Below are 20,749 nucleotides of genomic sequence, written 5' to 3'. Positions count from 1 at the left end.
GCAATCTACACATCCTTCAGTAGGTCTGTGACATTTCCTGATTGGCTTAAAGACATGCCAATCAGTGATTGCCTTACCGGCCTACGTTGATCTGACTCATTTTATAAGCTGCACTATTTGCTATAGATCATTTTCCAGACGGTTATGTAACGATTAGTGTCTGGCGAAAAGCTTCAGCAGATATTTCCTTTACAACACCTCAACCAATAACTGGTCCAGTTAAAAACGCTATTTTCAAGTTTTGAACAACTCGACTTTCAAGATCTACATATCTACATGTGCCGATGTTTCCGTTTATCAACGTTATATTTTAAGATCTGTGCAAGAACTCAGTGTGTTTTAACATTTAGTACTGGCGAATGCATTCATTTTGTGCAATGGTTAAGAATATTACGAAATATATAAAACATATTTAAATGTAACATATGAACTATTAATGAGGTGAACATCTTTGTAATTCTGCTCATTATGAAGCAGGTTGTCTGTTTTCCTTTACAAGCAGTTAGCATGTAATAAATTTCCGAAAATACCCAAATATTTTTTAAACCTTACAGAGGTTAGACATATATCACGCGAAAAATGTAACGAATACCTAAAAAGATTTGGTCTTTGTGGGTTTTTCTGTGTCCATAAGTTCTAGGAACTAAACCCCACCAGTGGCACAGCGGTATGTCTGTGGACTTTCAACGCTAAAACCTGGGTTTCGTTACCCGTGGTGGGCAGAGTACAGATAGCCCATTGTGTAGTTTTGTGCTTAATTCCAAACAAACACACTAGGAACTAAATATTTTGCTCATGTGTTATTTAATACTTGACAATATGTCTTCAATGTGGTGAAATTTCCTCCGACCTATCGTTTTCTGTTTTGATTTGGTTTCTGCAAAAACAAACACAACAAATGTGCATGCGCATTATTACACAGTAGATAAATGAAACATATATTTTTAATAAAAGTAAATTGAAAACTTATACATGTATAATGTTGCTATTTTCAACCATTCTACTCATTTTATACTTGTTTTTACTTTAGCCAAATTATCTCGGATAATATCATTTTCATTGTTTGTTAGGCTGGAATATATTTTCTATCAATAATAGTAATAAACCTGGAAGTACATATGTAGAACTTGAATAATGTTCTGAGCGACACATAAAACGTAACTGATCTAAACTGCTACAAAAAATCAACTAAAGAACGAATTTCACTCCGGATCACACAAGTTTTTATTAGTATCTGGCTTTAAACGTATACCGTCTTTCTTATTACAGTCATTCATTGGAGACAAAAAAAAATTAACAAAATACATTCATAAGATACATACTATAGGTCAAATTCTGATAACAGCATACCAATAGCAGCATGACATGTGAAGAACGTGCCATATTGCTTTTACTATTACAGTCTAATAATGACAGAATATTGGCTTGACCTACGAAAAATTATAAGTTATTGCAATGGTTTATAAACATAACAAAATAATTATTATGCTAAAGAAAAAACAAGAAAAATCATCACCGAAACATAGTTTGAATATACGATAAACATAATAGCAAACGATTACGGGAATAAGATGGGAAACTTTACACTCTAATCTTAATTGGACTGGAAATCGGTGAAGTATATATTTTTATGTTCAGCTCACTTGATGACAAAGTTCTTCCATCCAGTTAACCTCCAACATAGTGTCATTCCTTTCACTTCCTTAATCCTAAAAACAAGTAAATCACCAAGGGCGCGCATGTTATTGAAATACTCAGAAAGATGGAGATAATTTCACATAATGTTTGAATGCTAAAATGAGCACTTCGTAATTGTTCTGTCTCACTGACATAATAAACTAATTGTTGCATATAGGAGATTGCAAGAAAAGAAATAACATTCTTTGTAACACGAGTAGTTTGATATACCACTTAAAATATCTTCTGGTTGTAAAAATTTTACACTGGGGAAATGTTTTACATTAACAAGCATGTTGCATATCGTGAATCACCATTCAACAGATGATAGGTTTTCTATATACCAATTTTAACGGACTATCGTAGTTTCAAACTTGTTGAATGATGATAAACCGTTGCGAGCTCTTATACGGCTTACGTAACGTTCGGTCTGCTCTATTGTCCATTTTGAGCCTCTGATGAAGGACTATAATTAATCTGAAAGTTCGTGATTAAAATAATTTTAATTCACTATATGTCACTAGAGGGTTTTTCTTTTTTCAACCGAATTTACCCCCAGTGGCACAGCGGTATGTATGTCTGTGGATTTACAACGCTAGAAACCAGGTTTCGATACCCTAGGTGGGCAGAGCACAGATAGCCCATTGTGTAGCTTTGTGCTTAACTACAAACAAACAACCGAATTTACATCGTGTGCAAAACTCTATATCGTTGTTTTCTCAAGCATACATACATACATATATATATATATATATATGCAAATATTTATGAAGCGCGCAGCACTTTAAAAAAGTTTATGTTAGTCTTCAGTCTTCTCAATTTTCTAAAACCAATCCTTTGAAAAAAAAATGTAGTTGATGACATAAAAAGAGCATATTTGTATACACAGATGATGCATAACTTTTGGGCATTTAAAATGATACTCAAATGAAAAAAATAACTCTCTTAACTTGATTCTTCGTTAACTCTCATTGGTAATTAACGAGCTTTGATAATTAATAAAGAAAGAAAAATGTCTTAATACTTTTATGCTTTGGTCGTGTGCAACTTATTACTGTGTGCCTTAAGGTGCATTATTAATGAAAGTTATATTCAGCTTAATTTACAGTAAAAGGTAAACACAAAATCGAAATGTAGATTATCCAAAGTTTGAGGATTTTAGTTATCAGTAAAATTAAAACTTCTTATTTTGCCTCAGAGCAAAAGTAAAATATAATCATTATCGTAAATTTTATATTTTAAGCTATCCAGACATGCATATAGTTTATTAGTTCAAAAAACAATGTGGATTTGTATATGTATTTTGTTTGATACGACAAAGGAAAAAACTGGTAAAAATTACATTTGTTCATGCACACTGAAAAGCTTGAATTATTTATTATTGTTAATCGTTTGATATCATAAAGATGGGTTACTTTATGTATTGATCTACGTACTAAGACATGTAATAACTTGTAAATGGCCAAAACATATGGTGCGTTTTCTTTGTTTCACGTATTTAGATAGTCACAAAACCCTCAACTAATACTGGTGGATCACGTTGCATGTTATGCGTGAGGTACAATACAGCAAAGCATGAAAGGTAATAAATCATAAGTATAGTTTTCATCGTGTTATTTGGGTGTTCCCCGTTTTTTTTACTTTCATTATCAATCTTGAAGATAATTGCTTCAGTTTTTATTCGGGTGTTCATGCGTGTGGATTAATTCGTTGCTCTTGGAGGAAAAAAAAATAACTATGAAAACCACGAACGTGTCAATTTTGACATACATGCGTAGAAAGTTTTTAATTTCTAACATATTGTTCTATCCTTAGTAGACTTTTTATTCTTTTTCGCTATTATCTAAAGAATTCTACTTTGTTCGATTGTTTTAGAGCAAAGCCACACTGGGCTATCTGCTGTGTCCACCGCGAGAAATCGAACCCTGAATCTTAGCATGTAAGTCTGTACACTTGCCGCTGTCCCTTCGGAGGACTTTAGTTTGTCAAAGAAAAATGATTAATCTAGATTGAAATTGAACACGATAACAATAATGCAACAAACACTAAAATATATATCTAAATATATATATTAGCATAGGTTTAACATGGAGATATAAAACTTGAATTCAATATAGATTACAAGAAACGTATACCCATAAACGTTGTTAATTTAACAAAAAATACCAATATACTCACTATTACCTAATGTAAAGTGTTCACAATTTGTAGTAACGATACAAGAATGAATGTCTAGGCCTAACATTATTTTCTTCTTCCACAACTAATGGTATTGTAAGTGATAGCTTTGAGTTGCTTTGCAATGAAATTTCTACTGCACATAGCTTTTGCATAATATAATGAGGTTAATGGTGTCCTCCTCCTTATTACTTTCTAGGTCCATTGACCATGTGCAGACGACGACTTCCGATGACCTATTTAAGCACCAAAGGCATGAGAGATGCCTGCAAATGGCACGTCGCCTACATTATATTTTGTGCTCTCATCTTATGCAGGAACAGGCTTGTTGACTTGCACGTGAGGATGGATATTTTGTTTTGATATTATAAAACCTTATTGGAATCTAGTCGCTACAAGGTACAATTTTCTCACATTATTTTGATGCCATCACGTTAACCTGGTAGTATGGAAAGTTTAACTCTTTGGAAACTCACTATTATAGATGTAACTTCCAACTACCATAAATCCCTTCGTACAACTTTCACTCTATGCTCTGTGCCATTATTGCCAGGACGATACTAAATTGCCCGCATTTTTTTGCGGATATGTTAAGTAGACATATGCTTCATCCATTGTGAAGACATAGTTCCATCTGTCACTTGCTAGACATTCCTCATACAGCTTCAACATATGATCTTCTGTCTTGCTTTGTGGGAAGAAAGTAGTGAACAATACGCTTCTGTTGCTCCTGCAGACGTAAGTCTATCTGAGTTATCTTGTTTACAAGAGATGTTCCAGCTTGTAAAAACCTGTTTAGGTTTTTACTCTGCTTTCGTTGTATGACTGGTAGCCAGTCGCTGAATAGCCTGTTTCTACTTTTTGGAATCACATATTATTTTGCCCCCCAGTGGCACAGCGGTATGTCTGCGGACTTACAACGCTAGAATCCGGGTTTCGATACCCGTGGTGGGCAGAGCACATATAGCCCATCTTGTAGCTTTGTGCTTAAGTACAAACAAACAAACATATTATTTTGTTTTACCGATACAGTACGTTGGTAGAGTTCTCTCGCCTGGCGTTCGAGGGATCTCGGATTTGAATACTAGCTCAAAAATTATCACAGGAAAAATTCGCGTCTTATAATGTAACTCTCCCACAGTGGCTCACTTTTAGGCATCACCTACATCTGCAAATTACCACACTTCAACCGAACTTAAACAACAGGGTTAGAGAGTTTAACATGGGGATTGCCAGGTGATTAAATATTCAAACTGCAATCATAGATTCTGAGCAAGTTCCTTTATAAGAACACAGAAGATACCGAAACAATCGATTGATCGCTTCGACTTTATTCAATAGTATTCTACACCTTTAATACTTTTAGCTCGAAATTTTTTTTCTCTTAGAAAAATCACTAAATAAAGACAATAAGAATCAAATAAAGTTTATTTTTAACTTAAACCTTTCATGATAATTGCTGTATTAAAAATTAGCTTCGATAAAAAATTTCGTTTTAATGAATAAGATTTCCTTATACACTTAATTTGTATGCTCATAGGTAGTTGTTTTTCCTTTTTAGGTTATATTGATATCATTAAGCATATAAATTTGTATATATTTTTTGCAGTTACGCTGTATGAATAGACTTTTGGGTAGGTTTAGGCTCTAGTGGAGTTATTTCTTACCCTTTCTAAATTATAAGTTTGTTTTTATTATTGATTGTTTGTTGCTAAACCTAAAGCTACACAATGGGGGTATTTTCTCTCTTCGAAACATGATTATTTTTTTATCAAAATGTAGCCCAGAAATTAATCAAATCTGTTGTTGGATGATGGCTGTAGAAAGTTTCAATTAGCGAATTTTCCATCTTTTTTTTTTGTAACATAATATCACTTCCATCACAATATTTATCTAATATCCAGTTACGTAGCTTACAGACAAAGCTTAACCATCTCATGTCGTCATAAATTTTGGGTTAATAAGAATTATGTTTTTGTTGTAATATATAAACCGTGTAAAATAATGCCTATTTTGTATATTTTAACTCCATTAAGATCACCGACATTATATTATAATAGTATTAAATTAGAAAGCTAATTTGTTATATGACTTTAATAATGAATATTTCATTAGTAAATGTATCAATTACTACAAAAGTCCCTCTCTTTTCAATGTTTTGTTTCAATTATAAAACACAAAGGTTTTTATGAACAAAATGTTTAACTTTTACATTGAAATACATTTCACATAAATTTAAAACGAACGTAAAAAAATTATTTATTTTTGTTTTTTGTAATTAACTACAAAGCTACAAAATGGGCTATCTGTGCTCTGCCCACCACGGTATCGAAACTCGTTTTCTAGCGCTATAAGTCCTCAGACACACCGCTGCACCCCTGGTGGTCGACTTTATATTTTCATCGATAAATATCTTTTCTTCCACTGAAAACCCAACCTTTTTAAATGCTAATGTTTCGAAACGCTCAACAATCCATTTAGCGTGTTTTTTATACGTTTTCAATAAATATTTGTTTAAAGCAAAGAGGATCAAGCGCCTTTTTTCTTTTCTTTTTCACAAGCTTTCTGCTTATTAATACACAAAACTGTTTCAAAGTGTATTTAAAGCATCTTTATTACTTATATGACTATTTTGAAGATATGTCTTAACATGTGGTTCATCGGTAAGCCTGAGGCCTTATAACGTTGAAATTCGAAGTTCGATACCCGCGATGGGTGCAGCGGAAATAACCTGCCTGCTGTGTATCTTTGCGCTTAAACACGAACAAAATCTTTGTATGTCTAACTTAAATCAATATCTAAATTAAAGTACGCCATGTTGCCCAGTTAATTGGTTTTTATGCAAAGCACATATTTTGTACACACATAAAGGCGTGTTTCATTTAAAGATACTACTAATCAGATTCGCATAATTGTGATGGGAGATCTGTACTTATTTGGTTAACATGATATAGAACTTGCGGTTATATTGCAAACAGAAGTCACAAAGTTTCTGAGAGATCGAATAATTCTACGTGTAACCAGAAAACTAGTTAAGCTAGTTCTATAGGTCAATACAGACCAAATGACTTTTTGCGGCTGCTGGCCAAAGAACATTTCATTATTCAATTCGGAACTAAGCTCCTGCTGCTTGAAGTGGATACAACGGTTGTGAAGACTAGTAATGGACTTTCGGGTTATTAAAGCTCTGCTAAGACGTCTGTGTGTGTGTGTGTGTGTGTGATTTTTTTGTTTTGTTTTTGTTGTTTCATAAAATCGACACAGAAGAATACGATTAATGATGACATTTATTTCCTGTTTTCGGGTTCTTCTGGTGCTTTCAAAATCCATAAAAACACGAGGCTCGCATATACATGCACATTACAAGTCAGTAATACCTCGCCATCTACAAAGCATTATTGGATTCGTCAGAACCATGTTAATAAATTACATAACTTTTGTAGTTTTAAATTACGAATGTGGAATTGTACTCTTACCAAAGCATTAAGCTCACAAGTAATCGTCCTCAAATCGACTGAACTAAAGACTGTGTAAGATTAGTAATTTAAGTCTTAAGTAAGGCTTGAGCCTCTTTCTATGGGGTACTCAGTTGAATAAATGACGGTAATGCAGAAAGACATTAAACAACGACATAAAGACATGAAATGTCATTGAAGAAGACAACAAAATAAGTGAAAGAATCAAAGATATAATGAAGTAAGTACAAAGTGACACAATGGTCTATTAAGGGCTTACATATTCACTCGATTATCACTTTTATAGGAACACACCATTACAGCATTCCTACCAGATGCAATCTCTACCACAAAGTAATAGTTTTAAGTGGTGGAGTTGGCGCCAAAACCATAACTTCTCACGTTATAGACATCCTAGCATCTTAGCTGTTTGATATACTTTAACACGTCTTAATTACACAAAAGTTAGTTTCAGAAAAGTAAAAAGAAAATCCAGCACCTTATGCAATCAAACATCCAATGTACAAATCCACTGAGAATTGGTCAACTCTATTGCCCCCTCCCCCTGAGTGTTTAATACCAGATTTTACCGTCACAATCTTAAGATTTCTATATTATAGTGGACAATAATCATACAGTTTTTATGTATAGACGGGATACTTTACAGTAGGTGTCTGTGACTTGTTGCCGATATATTTCTACAATAAACAATTAGTCCGCAGTTTTAAAATAATTTGTTAAACCAAGTAAAATTTGTATACAAATGTTCTTTATACTGTTGGTTACAACAGTTGTATCCAGAGCTTTAAAAACTGTTTTTTTTCGTCAGAGTCCACACAGGTTGGTTCAGTTACTTTATAACACAATTGAAAAGACGAAACATTCTTATCTACTCAATGATTACAATACAATCTGTAATAATTTCGCTTTAAAAGTCGCCACTATATACTCTTTATAGATAAACTCATAATCACGCAGTCTAGATCTATCTATCTATCTAACGAACTATGTAACTATCAAACTATTTGTCTCAAACTACATTTTGGACGCGTATTTATAGCCCGACAGCCTAGAACGTTCCACGCAGTACGAACTATTATGATGCCATAATACACAATTAAAACAACGAGAAAAACTTAGAAGGTTCTAGTAACATGACACAATAATATAAAAAAAGCGCCAATGCACAATAACTGAACTACACAACGTATTATTCGTACACAGTTATGTAAACAAACCTGCCATAAACTATCGCTTCGAAAAATAACTAAATTTAACACTCGCGCTATACTTAAACGGAAACATTCTTGTATATCTAACATAATTAAATATAAATACACTGCAAACGAAAGATATTAAATTACTTCAAAGGTATGAAATGCCTTCAAATAAGATAAAATGCAAAAATAAAAACAAAACAGACAATTCATAATCATAAACAGTATTTCTACACTGTATGCAGAAAGTATATAATAATTTGAGTTTATAATATTTTAGCTATAGCTAAGTAAAATCCATTATATGTCCATTTGACGTGTTCTTTGCATTACAGTAGGTGAGCTTTTGTGTGACTTGTGCAAGCAGAATGCACCTCATTAGACATTTAGCACACGCTGATATAGCTTTCAGTTGTGGCTGTAAACATTTGATTCAGCCTCAGAGTAGTTGTCCTGTGATTTTTACCAAAGAGAATCAACATATAGCAATCATTTGTAGATGATGATCTACCTTGTTCAGGTGATTGAACAAATGAACATTTCTTTTGGAAGTGTTTCCACGTTCTGATAATAGCACTTTGAAGCACTTCCAACAAATTCACAACTGCCCACTGTAACATGGTTGGCTTCCTTTCACATGATAGTTCTCCATATGAATGAAACATCAGGATGTCTTCTGTGTGTTTTAGCCATAGATCATGAACATTCAATTGTATGTTGAGGTTAACGTAAAGGATACTTCTGCAGCAATGTACTGTATTGGAAATAATAATGAAACAGGGAATAAAATGAGTGTACAATGCAAATATTTAGGGCTATCTCCCCCTATATCATACGAAAGTGAAATGCACTAGTGTGCAGCCACGTGTTAATAGTTTACGCTGTAATTAGATGCTATTCATCCACTCATACAGTGTCACACAAGCGTAATGTAAGTAAATATATTGGCAACCATTCTATTCTCAGCAGTAGTATGGTGAATGTAATCATGGCTCACAGGACAAGAATGTCATGTGACAAACATGTATAAGTCAGTGTTTTGACTGATGAGAGCTATTCTATGTGACAAATTGAGACAAATTTTCTTATTCCAGTAAGACCTGTATGGAAACTTTGAAAAGGGCATGTTAAACTAGTAGTGCTAATGATAGGAACAGTTGAGGTAGAAATCCCAAAATATCCAAATTGTATGATAAGATAATTCAGGGTTTGTTCATTACGTGATACACGACAACCTAATAGATATCTTGCTAATAACTTAGCTGTAAGTCCAGATGTGTGTGTTACCTCCAGAGCAATAAAGACACACATTAGCACAAAGTATCATCAGTAGGTGTGTAACTGCTCAAAACCACTAATTAGAAGAGCTAATTAAACAGGGACATTGAAATTGCCATCTGATTTCAAACATGGATGAGAAAAGCTGCATGGGAGTGCTCTTTAAGGATTCATCCAAATTCAAATTGTTTAGCATCAATCCATGGTACTTTTATTCTATGACAGAGAGGAAAATGATATAATGATCAGTGTGAAATATCCACAATGAATAATGCTGGAGGACCAATACAGGTGTGGGTTCATCTCTCTCAACCAATAGTGTTGCAGATGTACTCAACACTATTGGTACTCTGACTTTTAACAGACGAAACAAATTCTTTTCCATCATATTCCTTCGGGATAAAGACATGTTGGACAGATATTCATCTTCTTGCAAGGCAGTGATCACAAGCATCAGAAAATGTATAGAAATGATACACGAAGACAAAAGAAGCCGACGGAACACTCGTAACTTATGCTTGGCATGTACAAAATCCTGATATAAATATTATTAAGGCAATAAGAGATTATATGGAAAGAGAGAACATCCAATCAAACATATCAAACAAACATCTTGACTGAATTGTAGGGAATAATACAGGACATTTAGAACAATATCTCACAAACATATATTAATAAATTTATGGTAGCATAAAATCAAAATGTACCACTCTGTTTAAAAAAAGTTCCCTCAAGGAGACAGCGGTAAGTCTATGGACTTACAACGTTAAAATACGGGTTTCCATTCCACGTGGTGGAAACAGCAGATAAACCAGCATGGCTTTTCTCTAAAACAAAACAAGCAAACTATTTGGAATAAATACAAATGCATTGTACATTTTACAAACTAGAAATAATATATTTTACCGAAAAGGCATATGTCAGTGTTTTACCAAATTTTCTCATTCCAGACCTTTACTTTCAATGCTATTGAGCTTTTATTCCGCCATTTCTAAGAAGGCACTGTTAGTTTGGCCACGTGACTGCCTCTCCTGCCAATGATCCTTTGAATTTCCTAAAAATCAAATTTATGAACAACATTTTAATTAGACGTTTTTGACAGTATTAATGCGAGTTCAAAATTCGTGCAAGATATTCGTTGTAGACGTTTTGATTTTCGCATATAAAAAGTTTGTCTATAAGCTGTACTCTAAAACCACAAAGTTTTATGAAGTTTAATTGTATACTATGTTTTGTAGTTCGAGTGAATCTTCTACAGAAAAATCATAAAATGGTAAGTTTTGCTACTTTAAATAGTTTCTATAATAGTAAAGTGTTTGTTTAAACAGTAAGCCATTCATTTATCGTATTTAGTTGTAGCAAAATGGTTTATTATCGAGTTTATTAACTATTTGTTAAAATTAGAGATACGAACGAAAACAGAGCTACATACATAGAGTGTTAGTATTAGTGTTAGTTTAAACCAAGCATTATAACTAGTGAAAAATGCGTTGTACATATAAAGTGAAACAGCAAGCTTGTGTATTACTTAGAGATTTAAATAATTATGTTATCATGAAAAATCCACCCTTTTCAGGACTATAATTGTAAAATGTATATTATGCAAATTAAATATACAAGCAAGAGCTATATTACATTACATTAAATGTGTACTAAGACGAAACTTGAATCTTAAAAAACATAATCGGCTTTAATAATAATGTAACTGTCTCCTTCAGTATTTATAAAAACGAACCATTAGGTATAATAAATCCTTTCAGGACAAATAACTGTAAAAGCATGTAAAATAAATTACTGACTAAGCTCTAATATTTGTCTTGTTTAAATAATGGATGAATTGAGATAGTATGTGTGATAAAAACTGACATACGTGATACAACATGCTATAATAGTTGTGTCATTAAAATAATGGTTTTACTTGTAACTTTTTTTAAGACATATAATTGAATCTAGAAATGAAAGATACAATGTTGATGACGTAATCACATGTTGAGACACCCTACGGTGAGATCACCTTCCTATTGAACTATCCGCTTATAGAAACATCACCCGCTTATAGAACTTTAGTAACACACTCCAACTAGTAACACCATCCATCGTTGTAAAACATGTAATACAGTTATATACATAAATGAAAATTATAAAAATATGTTAAGACGTGTTGAAATATGCATGTGCACTATCCGTCTATAGAAACACCATCCTCCTTGGTAAAACACAAACAATAGGCCTAGTAAAAACCATCCTCCTATAGAATCTTAGTAAGACCATCAGCTTATAGAATGCAAAGTCTTTATTGTGAGAAAATAATAAAGTATCAAAATGAAATATTTGTCAAGAACTCATTTACTGCTATGCTAAATCAATATAAAATACAAATAATAATTTTACGTGTAATTAAGTACAGATGTTCATCATAAGTTGAGACATTCCATTCCACAATGAGCTCATTATCCTATTGATCTATACGCCTATACAAACACTATCCAATATATAAGTAATATATAAACTAAAAATAAATAGTTTATAAGATTAAAATAGCAGATTTAATGTTCTACTTGTAGAGCGAAGCTGTAAACACAGTGTTAGATAAATTAGATTAAACTGTTAATTTTAAACCTTTGTTTGTTAGTATAATGTTAATGTCACGTTGATCTACGTCGCCCTCTGGTGGTTCGCTAGCGAACTATCTGCACTCTCATCATACCAAGGTACCCTCTGGTGCCACTTCGTGGCCTTAACAACTCACACTCTAGTACTGCTTCGTGGACCTCATCGCCCTCTGGCGTTTATTACATAACAGTTATGTAACCTTCAGGTTATATGTTACGTAATACTTATATTACCCTCATGCGATATACTTTAATCTCCTCTCACCTGGCGACCCCTTACTGTGCCTAACAATCGCCCTAACTACTCCCAGTTAGATATTTGAATATTCTTAATATGTAATATTATAGAAGTGTGATTAATTACTTTATGAAAGAGTGTACAAAATTTAAAAAATCTGATGTTTACAGAATAAATCTATGCACAAATAATAGGAAGAAAACTTGGCTAATCTTATTATACAAATTTTCCATTCTTTAATAACAAACACTTTATTTCTTAGATATATATATCACAAAAATGTATTTTAAAAACACTCCCCTTTATGCGTGCTACCGATATTCTTTTTTCGTGAGATAATCATTTAGCTAGTGTATTTATGCTTTATTTACTTTATTAACTAATGACACCTTCTGTGTCAGAGGAACAGGAGTTCTATGAGACTCGATATTAGCATGTTTACAAACTTCCGCGGTGCGCGCGTAATTTTTCAGTCATTGATTTTGTGCCACATTCTCTTTACTAGAGGCAGCAAGCTTAATTTTATACGAAATATTCGTAAGATAGTAGCAGTAATGTATTATTGATTAAACGTTTCCTCGGCATCATTAACTAAGGCAGAACTCTCCAGCTGTCACGTATGAAATGTAATATTATTGGTTTCTACCTGAAATGCTCATCGGTTTCAAGTATGCACGTTGATAAATCAGTTCTGTTCTACGTTCTACAATCTGGATTATTATTTCATATTAGTCTGAAAGTCGGTCTTCGTGCAATCACTATATACTATGCTGCTCACCTTACCATAACTTTACTTAGTAAAGTAGGTAAATTTATTCTAGGCTACGAATTAGCTTTGTCTCTGAATACCTTGAGTTTGCAAGGACTTACGATGCGACCTTAAGCTTAGATCAAAGATTTTTATATTTTATCTTATCATTATTTTTGTCAAGTAACCTTACATCTTGAAGATAAACATAGTTTGTGTATCATCATACCACTGTTTTATTTAGCACTGTTGGTAACACTATGAAATGAGCTCGTTTTGTCTCTTACAACTAATCTGGTAGGTAAACTTAAGCTAGGCTATGATCTATAGAAACTTTGTCTCTTACTAACACGGGTTTAAATAGTTCTGTAACCTTAAATTTTTATTATGACTCACTTATATATTTTGCCTTGAACTTTGGGGGTGTCTTATCATACCATAAATTTTTGTTTTTGTACTCTTGTAATTTTAAACCTTCACCATGACTTTTTATTATTTTAAATGTGGAATTAAACATTATTCTCGTCATGACTAATAACTTTAATCTGAGCGTCAAATTTAATAACATTTATAAATATTGAAATATACTCTAACTTATGGACCTTATATATCTCAAAGTGTTTCATAATCTAACTTTTGTAACTCAGACTTCCATGCAACTTACAAGTGTCTCTAAATGTTCGTAGCATAGCACAGGCGTCCAATGCACGTATGCATTTTACCGATGAACGAATACGTTTAGAATCGTTTTTTATACTACGTTAAAAACAGGATATATATATAAAGCTAAATCTTGTCTAAAGCCATTTAGTTACAAAGCATCTCACATGAGAAAAAAAATCTACGTTTTAAAGCTAAACAGAGTGTTTGAAGAAACTATAAAGATGGACAATGGTACTTTTTGCTTTAGAATACATTATGCCCCCCAATGGCACAGCGGTATGTCTGCGGACTTACAACGCTAGAAACCGGGTTTCGATACCCGTGGTGGGCAGAGCACAGATAGCCCATTGTGTAGCTTTGTGCTTAATTCCAAATAAACAAATAAACAAACAAGAATATATTAACTATAAGTGCAAGGTAGAAATCTAAACATGACCTATGGGTACTTTGAGTGAGACCTATAAACTTGATCCCTATGGGGTTTCTGCGTGGGTATAAAAGAATTTATCCAAGAGAAGATTTCAGCATACCCTTATGCAAGCAAATTTTTCATATAATTCGTAATCATTATGAAATAGCTCGAGAAGTAGAAGTACCTATACTCAAGCACTTATTGTAGGCATTACAATCCTTTTTTGTTGTTAATAGGTTCTAATTTACGCCCCATTGTTTGTGCCTATTTATGTTATTTAAAGATCAGGTCCAAAATTAATTTCCAACAGTTATTAATATCGATTTTTATTAGTTGTGTATATTAGTGACAAACTTAAACGGAATGTCACTCGAGGCTCAGCGGTAAGTCTCCTGGCTTACGACTCTAAAATCAACAACAATCAACCAACCAAACAACTTAAAGAGGAAATCACTATCGAACCAAACGGGACGAAGGACACTAATTCTGAAATGACAGATTAGACAAAATGCAGCTAGCTAACAGCACCCACCGCCAACACTTCAGATACGCTTGTCTGACAGAATGGTAGAATACAACCGTTTCTCTTATTATACACCCACCATCCATCCCCATAGTGTGAAGCGCATTTTTCGTCATCAGGAAGCAAACTGTGAATGCGCGGATTCAAAGTCCAGAAATATTAATCATTGGCTACGCCCGGCCCCAAAACCTAAATCTAAACATGACTTGATTCTTTCCCCTTTTTTTGTTAACTAGTTTTATTTGACGAGCACAGAAATTGGTATTATTTTTCTGATTTATAAAATATTTTCTATTGCATTCCTATGTATGATTTGCTAATTTCTATTGTGATCTGTGTTTTAAAAGTCTCAAAATAAACTTTGTTTCGCTGCCAAAAGGAATCAGTTCTCGTTTTTCCCAAGTGCGTTATTCAGGTCAAAATCATACCTAAAGAACAGTTATGAAGCCGATAAGATTAGTTTTATCTTTCTGGACCTAGTAAGATATCTGACCAAAAGGAAGGGTTTGGAATGAATAAAATTATTTTAATAAAATAAAATAACTGGTATATGTCTACAGTATATTTTAAAACTCATTAAAACTTCCAAGTTGTTGTTCATCATACCTTTACTTTTACTGTACATCTTTTTTTTTTTTTTGGTTATTACGTCCTTTATTAAATAGACTATTGCCAATGAAATATTTTATTTTCACATACTCTCTCCCAGCATCAGGAAGATTTTATGAGAGTCCAAAAGTATGGAATATTTCTACGAGAGAAAACGACGTTTTTATCCCATCAACTTACTATACGAGAGGTACACCGCAAAATAATGCGAGTATGTACGAGACAAGAATCCCATAACATTTAGAGAGATAGTAACATCCATGTCGAACTTTCTCTCCCGTGCCACGAACGATACGTCCATAAAACTTATACAGCGATTCTTCCGTCGTGGTAGCTTTTAGTGAAATTGTTTTAACCCAAAAATGCTGTTTTTTGCAGAGATAAGACATGTCACATTGTTTGAAGCTAAACTATGCTAGAATATTATCTTCTCAGCATGCCAGTCTATATTAGTTTCTCAATTTCCTGAAATTTGCTAGTAACAAAAAATCAGAAATAGCTAAAGACTACAAGCTTGCTTGTTTCTATACAGATGAACAAACTCGCTTCCATAAATGTAAGACAATTGTTTGTAACAAGTATTTTATTTTACCAGATTTTTTTTTCTTTTTAGAAAAAAAAAAGGTGAGTCGGTCTTTCATCTTAATTTGTGAGGAACGTCGAAACGTGAACCTTCAACACCATTTCCAGCTGAAGAATCGTAAAAAAAAAAATGTCACAAAGGAGCAGAGCTTTTATCACGGTATCTAAACGAAGCTCAGAAGAGCTATCAGATTTGTGATTCAGTAAAGAGTTTAGAAATTACCTAAACCATAGGTAGCAATCAATCTGAGTAAAGATCTTTACTTTTGGATTATTGACGGAAGTTTCGCATTTTCACTTCTTTCAAAGTTGGCTTAAGAATTTTTTTATTATATGAAACAAAGAATATAATGGTTAAACGTTCGTCGTTAAACCTTTTTTTTTTTTCGGGGAATTATGTATAGCATCACATTTTATTTTCTCTCTTAAGTAGTTTGTCTGGTCAACATTTGATGTTGACAGGAAGATGACGACTTGAGAAACTTAAGGTTTTTGTGAAACAATACATTAACCATTTCCTTGATGTGTACTATTAAACCAGAACAGAGTGTGACTTAAAAGTGTTCTTTATCATAATGTTGAAAACTTTTTAACCTTTTGATATTTCATTTGTATTTAATTGAATAATTTCTCTCACTACAATTAAGTCATTCTTTTAGATAAAATGTCATTTCCAAAAGCCCCCCAGTGGCTCAGTGGAAATTTTGAAAGTTTATAACGCTAAAAACCGGATTTTGATAAACGTGATGGGCTCAGAATAGATAGCTCATTGCGTTGTTTTATGCTTAACAACACGCAAATATACAAATTATTTTTGAATATAATCGACATGAAATAAATTATTTTACATTAAATAGCAAGGAAGAATTTCAGAATAATAAAAAATTTTAATTCTTAACTTTCACATTCATATATATGCATATATACGCTTTTCCTTTTGTATTCACTTGATCAGCTGTAAGTTTACGGACTTACAACGCTAAAATACGGGATTTGACTCCCCGCGGTAAACAAAGCACAGATATCCCACTGTGTAGCTTCACACTAAGAACACCAATAATAACGTTTTATTTTTCTAACCAGGTGAACTAATATCCAGAATTTTCATTCATTATACGTTTGTATGCGAGTTTCTCAACTTTTTCCCCTTTATAACATATAAACCAATACTGTTATCATATTGACTGGTGCTAAGTTAACACATACTCTTAAGCTTTGCTAAAGTTTCTGGGTGTTGTTGTGTGTGTGTGTGTGTTTGTCTATAGTCTACGTTTGGAATTATAAATTTGTTTTATTTCTTTGTAACCCTAAAATCGGGACTTGGTCATACAGAAATTAATCACTGGCTCTTTTAGTCCACACAATATCTTACAAATCAAAAAAGCACTAAAATAGCCTTTAAACTATATTTTAGTTATTACATTTTTCGAACAATACAATTTTTGTGATCATCGGTTCACCTCTTGAGATAAACTATGAAGAGGAATTTAGTCCCCACCTCATTTATACCAAGATTTTGATGGAAGTCCATTACCTACTACAAAGTAATTTACCTATAAAAGACCTGTTTTCAATGCTAAACTAGTCAATATACACTGGAAAATGTACCCGAAAGTCATGTTCACCCTAATCTCAGTTGCAGATGCAAAGTTGGAAAGAGTGATTTGTCCTTGAAATACAAACATTGTGGATGCAGTGACGATGCGGGGCGACTGTTGAAGATAAAACGATCAATCAGAAAGATAAGTCGTCCATAAATGTTAGAATACAATCTGATTGATCAGACTTCAACCAGAGAAAGTCATAAGAAATAGCTGAATAACATTTATTGTTGTTTCTACTAACTTCTCGGGTTGTATTACATATTATGAACATGTTGAAAAACATTTTTACAATGCAAATCAAGTTCAGAATGGAAAGGCACTGAGCAAATTTTTTTCCTTTTCATCTACGCCAAAAACAACATTTTGAGAGTTTCATTGCGTTTTTCGAAGCGTGAGATCGAATATTAAACTTATACATAAAGTACGAGAAAGTTATCTAACTGGTTTCCTCTTGTTCAAAGTTGCCACTAAAACATAACAAGTTCTGTACGATCGACTCACACTTTTAAGGTAAATTTACCAAAATACACGTACCTTCATACAGCTGATCACGTTGGTGAAACCATGTTAACAACGAAAATAATACGAAAAGAAAAACAACTTAAAAGAAGCAACAAGTCTTCTATGTAATAGCACATTTTGGTCCAAATTAATACTTTTTATTAAATTACCACTATTTAGAAATAATTATCATTATAACCTGTTGTACCATTTCAAATATGAGTTTCAGAAGTTTGTTTTGTCACTGTTACTTGTTTTACAATTAATTTTATTTATAGATAGGCATCTCATTGAAAATTTTATAACTAGTGACTTTTAGAAGGGGACGGAAAAGCTTTTCTTTTTAAACATAATGTTTAACACGTTATGAAAGCAAAATAAAAGTATATCATTTTACTTTGTAAAATTTTTTTCGTATTTTCATAAGACAAATTACAATTTCAATCCAAGTGTCTATAAGTTATAATGAAACAAATTTTGTTAAATTCCACATTATATTTATTATAAATATAAACATTTTAAGACCTTTGATCAAATAGTTTTCATATACATTTATATGAATATAAACAGAAACAAACGATGAACTTGTTTCCAACTTCTGTGATGTTTGAAAGCGACGTAGAAACACCAATTCATTGTATACATACAACACGAGAAGAAGAGAGAAAAAAAACACAGAATTATTTGATTCATCTATATAATACAATCTACTGATAAACTTATACTTACTTGGAAATGTAATAAAAAGAAAATTGAAAAGGGAAAATGTTACTGAAACTTACCCTCGACTAAATCGGTATGACGAGCAAGCCGACAGTTTGGGGTAATGAACATCATTACCAAACAAAGACCTTCGAAACTGATCATAGAAACTGTTCTGGTTCTACACATCATTTGGTGTCTTTTCACTGCTATCTCTGAAATTTTTGCGTGTGACGCCTATTTTCACACAGTGAAATCCTCAGACTATTCCTGTTTATAGATATACTTATCTATACCTGGTTTCAAAAACTAATTCAGTCAAAACATTTTCACGTTATAATATTCATTACAAATCCACCGTCTATAAATTAAGACGAAAATGTGTTTTGTCTATGAGAACAATTATAAATATGTTCAGCTAGATTTCCGTCCTAGGTAAAGTTATTGGGAGAGGCAATGGACCCGATATGAATTGCGAAAATGTGAAGCACGCGGTAGCTGTTGGTACAGTGGCTGTAGCCTGAGTTCTAGTAGTCCACCGCTCTCAATTTTTGCTTCGCTCTGCTGCCGAGCTCGCTCTATTCGGCCACAGCTGTTCCGACTTTGCTTCGCTTAATATGTGGGATGAGGTTATATCATTTGACGCTAGAGGGATCTACCTTCCTACGCACCACCACGGGAACAAAGTGTCACAATAATAAAACATTCTGTAATGATAAATGTGGTACTGTGTGTGTGTGTGTGTGTGTGTGATGCAGAGTGGTTATTTTCAGTAAGATCATTTGCATTATAGATATTATATATATGCAAGAATATGTAACGATATCTCGAAAAAAATCCGACTGGATTTGTTGATTTCATTTCAAAACAAGTTTCTAAACTAAATATACTATTTTTTTATTATTCGTTGTTCACAACTTTCTGTTTATGAAATTACAAAGCTTCTACTATGAAAAAAACGATCCGTTGTATTAAAGCACAACGTAAACATGAAGTTTGTTTGTAATTAAGCGCAAAGCTACACAATGGGCTATCTGTGCTCTACCCACCACGGGTATCAAAGCCCGGATTCTAGAGTTGTAAGTCCGCAGACATACCGCTGTGCCAGTGGGGACGGGGGGGGCGTAAACATAAAGGCTAAATATGTCTTCTGCACGTAACTCTGCATTCAACAGCAAAACTAACAACAATAAAGAACATAACTGGATCTTCATTTCATACTGTGGTAATTTTTTAACAGACTAATTAGACATATTTGTTTAGTATAAAAATAAACGTTCTTCAATTACAAGTTATTTATTTAAAAATTCTAACAAAAGACAAGACCTAAAAGTATCTTTTAGCGAGAATTGGCTCAAAATTGGGTATATTATCTAACTGTTTATGAAATTCACTAGGTGTCGCCCCCTTACAAGATAATTTTGAATTCACGGGTGTTTCAAATAGACCATGAATCACATTACTTTCAGAACAGAATTTCCTGTGAGAACGTTTATGTGTTGACTGGTCATTAATCATGTTTAACAAATAAATACATGTATAAGAAATTCATACAGCGTATCTAAACATCAGCATTCTTTACCAGATGATTTATCATCAGAAGATGGAACAGAATGAAATAAAGAAATCTAGTCAATAGAACGTCAAGCTTGCTCGATTGATCTATGAATGCAATACATTTGATTTTATTCTAAGATTTAATGTTTAACATCTCATATTTTTTGAGCTTCTAGACAAGCACTGTTTTCGT

At 32.9% G+C, this 20,749-nt stretch overlaps 1 protein-coding gene across 1 annotated transcript in view; it reads right to left on the bottom strand.

Annotated features, from left to right (window-relative positions):
* The window catches only part of LOC106467676 (hemicentin-1-like), a 170,981-nt gene extending 151,396 nt beyond the window's left edge, over positions 1-19,585 (bottom strand). Inside the window, exon 1 of the mRNA XM_022396606.1 lies at positions 19,080-19,585. Within this exon, the coding sequence (XP_022252314.1) occupies positions 19,080-19,191 (112 nt within the window). The 5' untranslated portion in view covers positions 19,192-19,585. The remainder of the gene's footprint in view (positions 1-19,079) is intronic.
* Between the last annotated feature and the right edge of the window lie 1,164 nt (positions 19,586-20,749).

This window comes from Limulus polyphemus, unplaced genomic scaffold, assembly GCF_000517525.1.
Source record: "Limulus polyphemus unplaced genomic scaffold, Limulus_polyphemus-2.1.2 Scaffold82, whole genome shotgun sequence".
Taxonomy (NCBI): Eukaryota; Metazoa; Arthropoda; class Merostomata; order Xiphosura; family Limulidae; genus Limulus; species Limulus polyphemus.
Note: the sequence above shows the minus strand (reverse complement) of the source record. Positions and strands in the feature narration are given on the sequence as shown.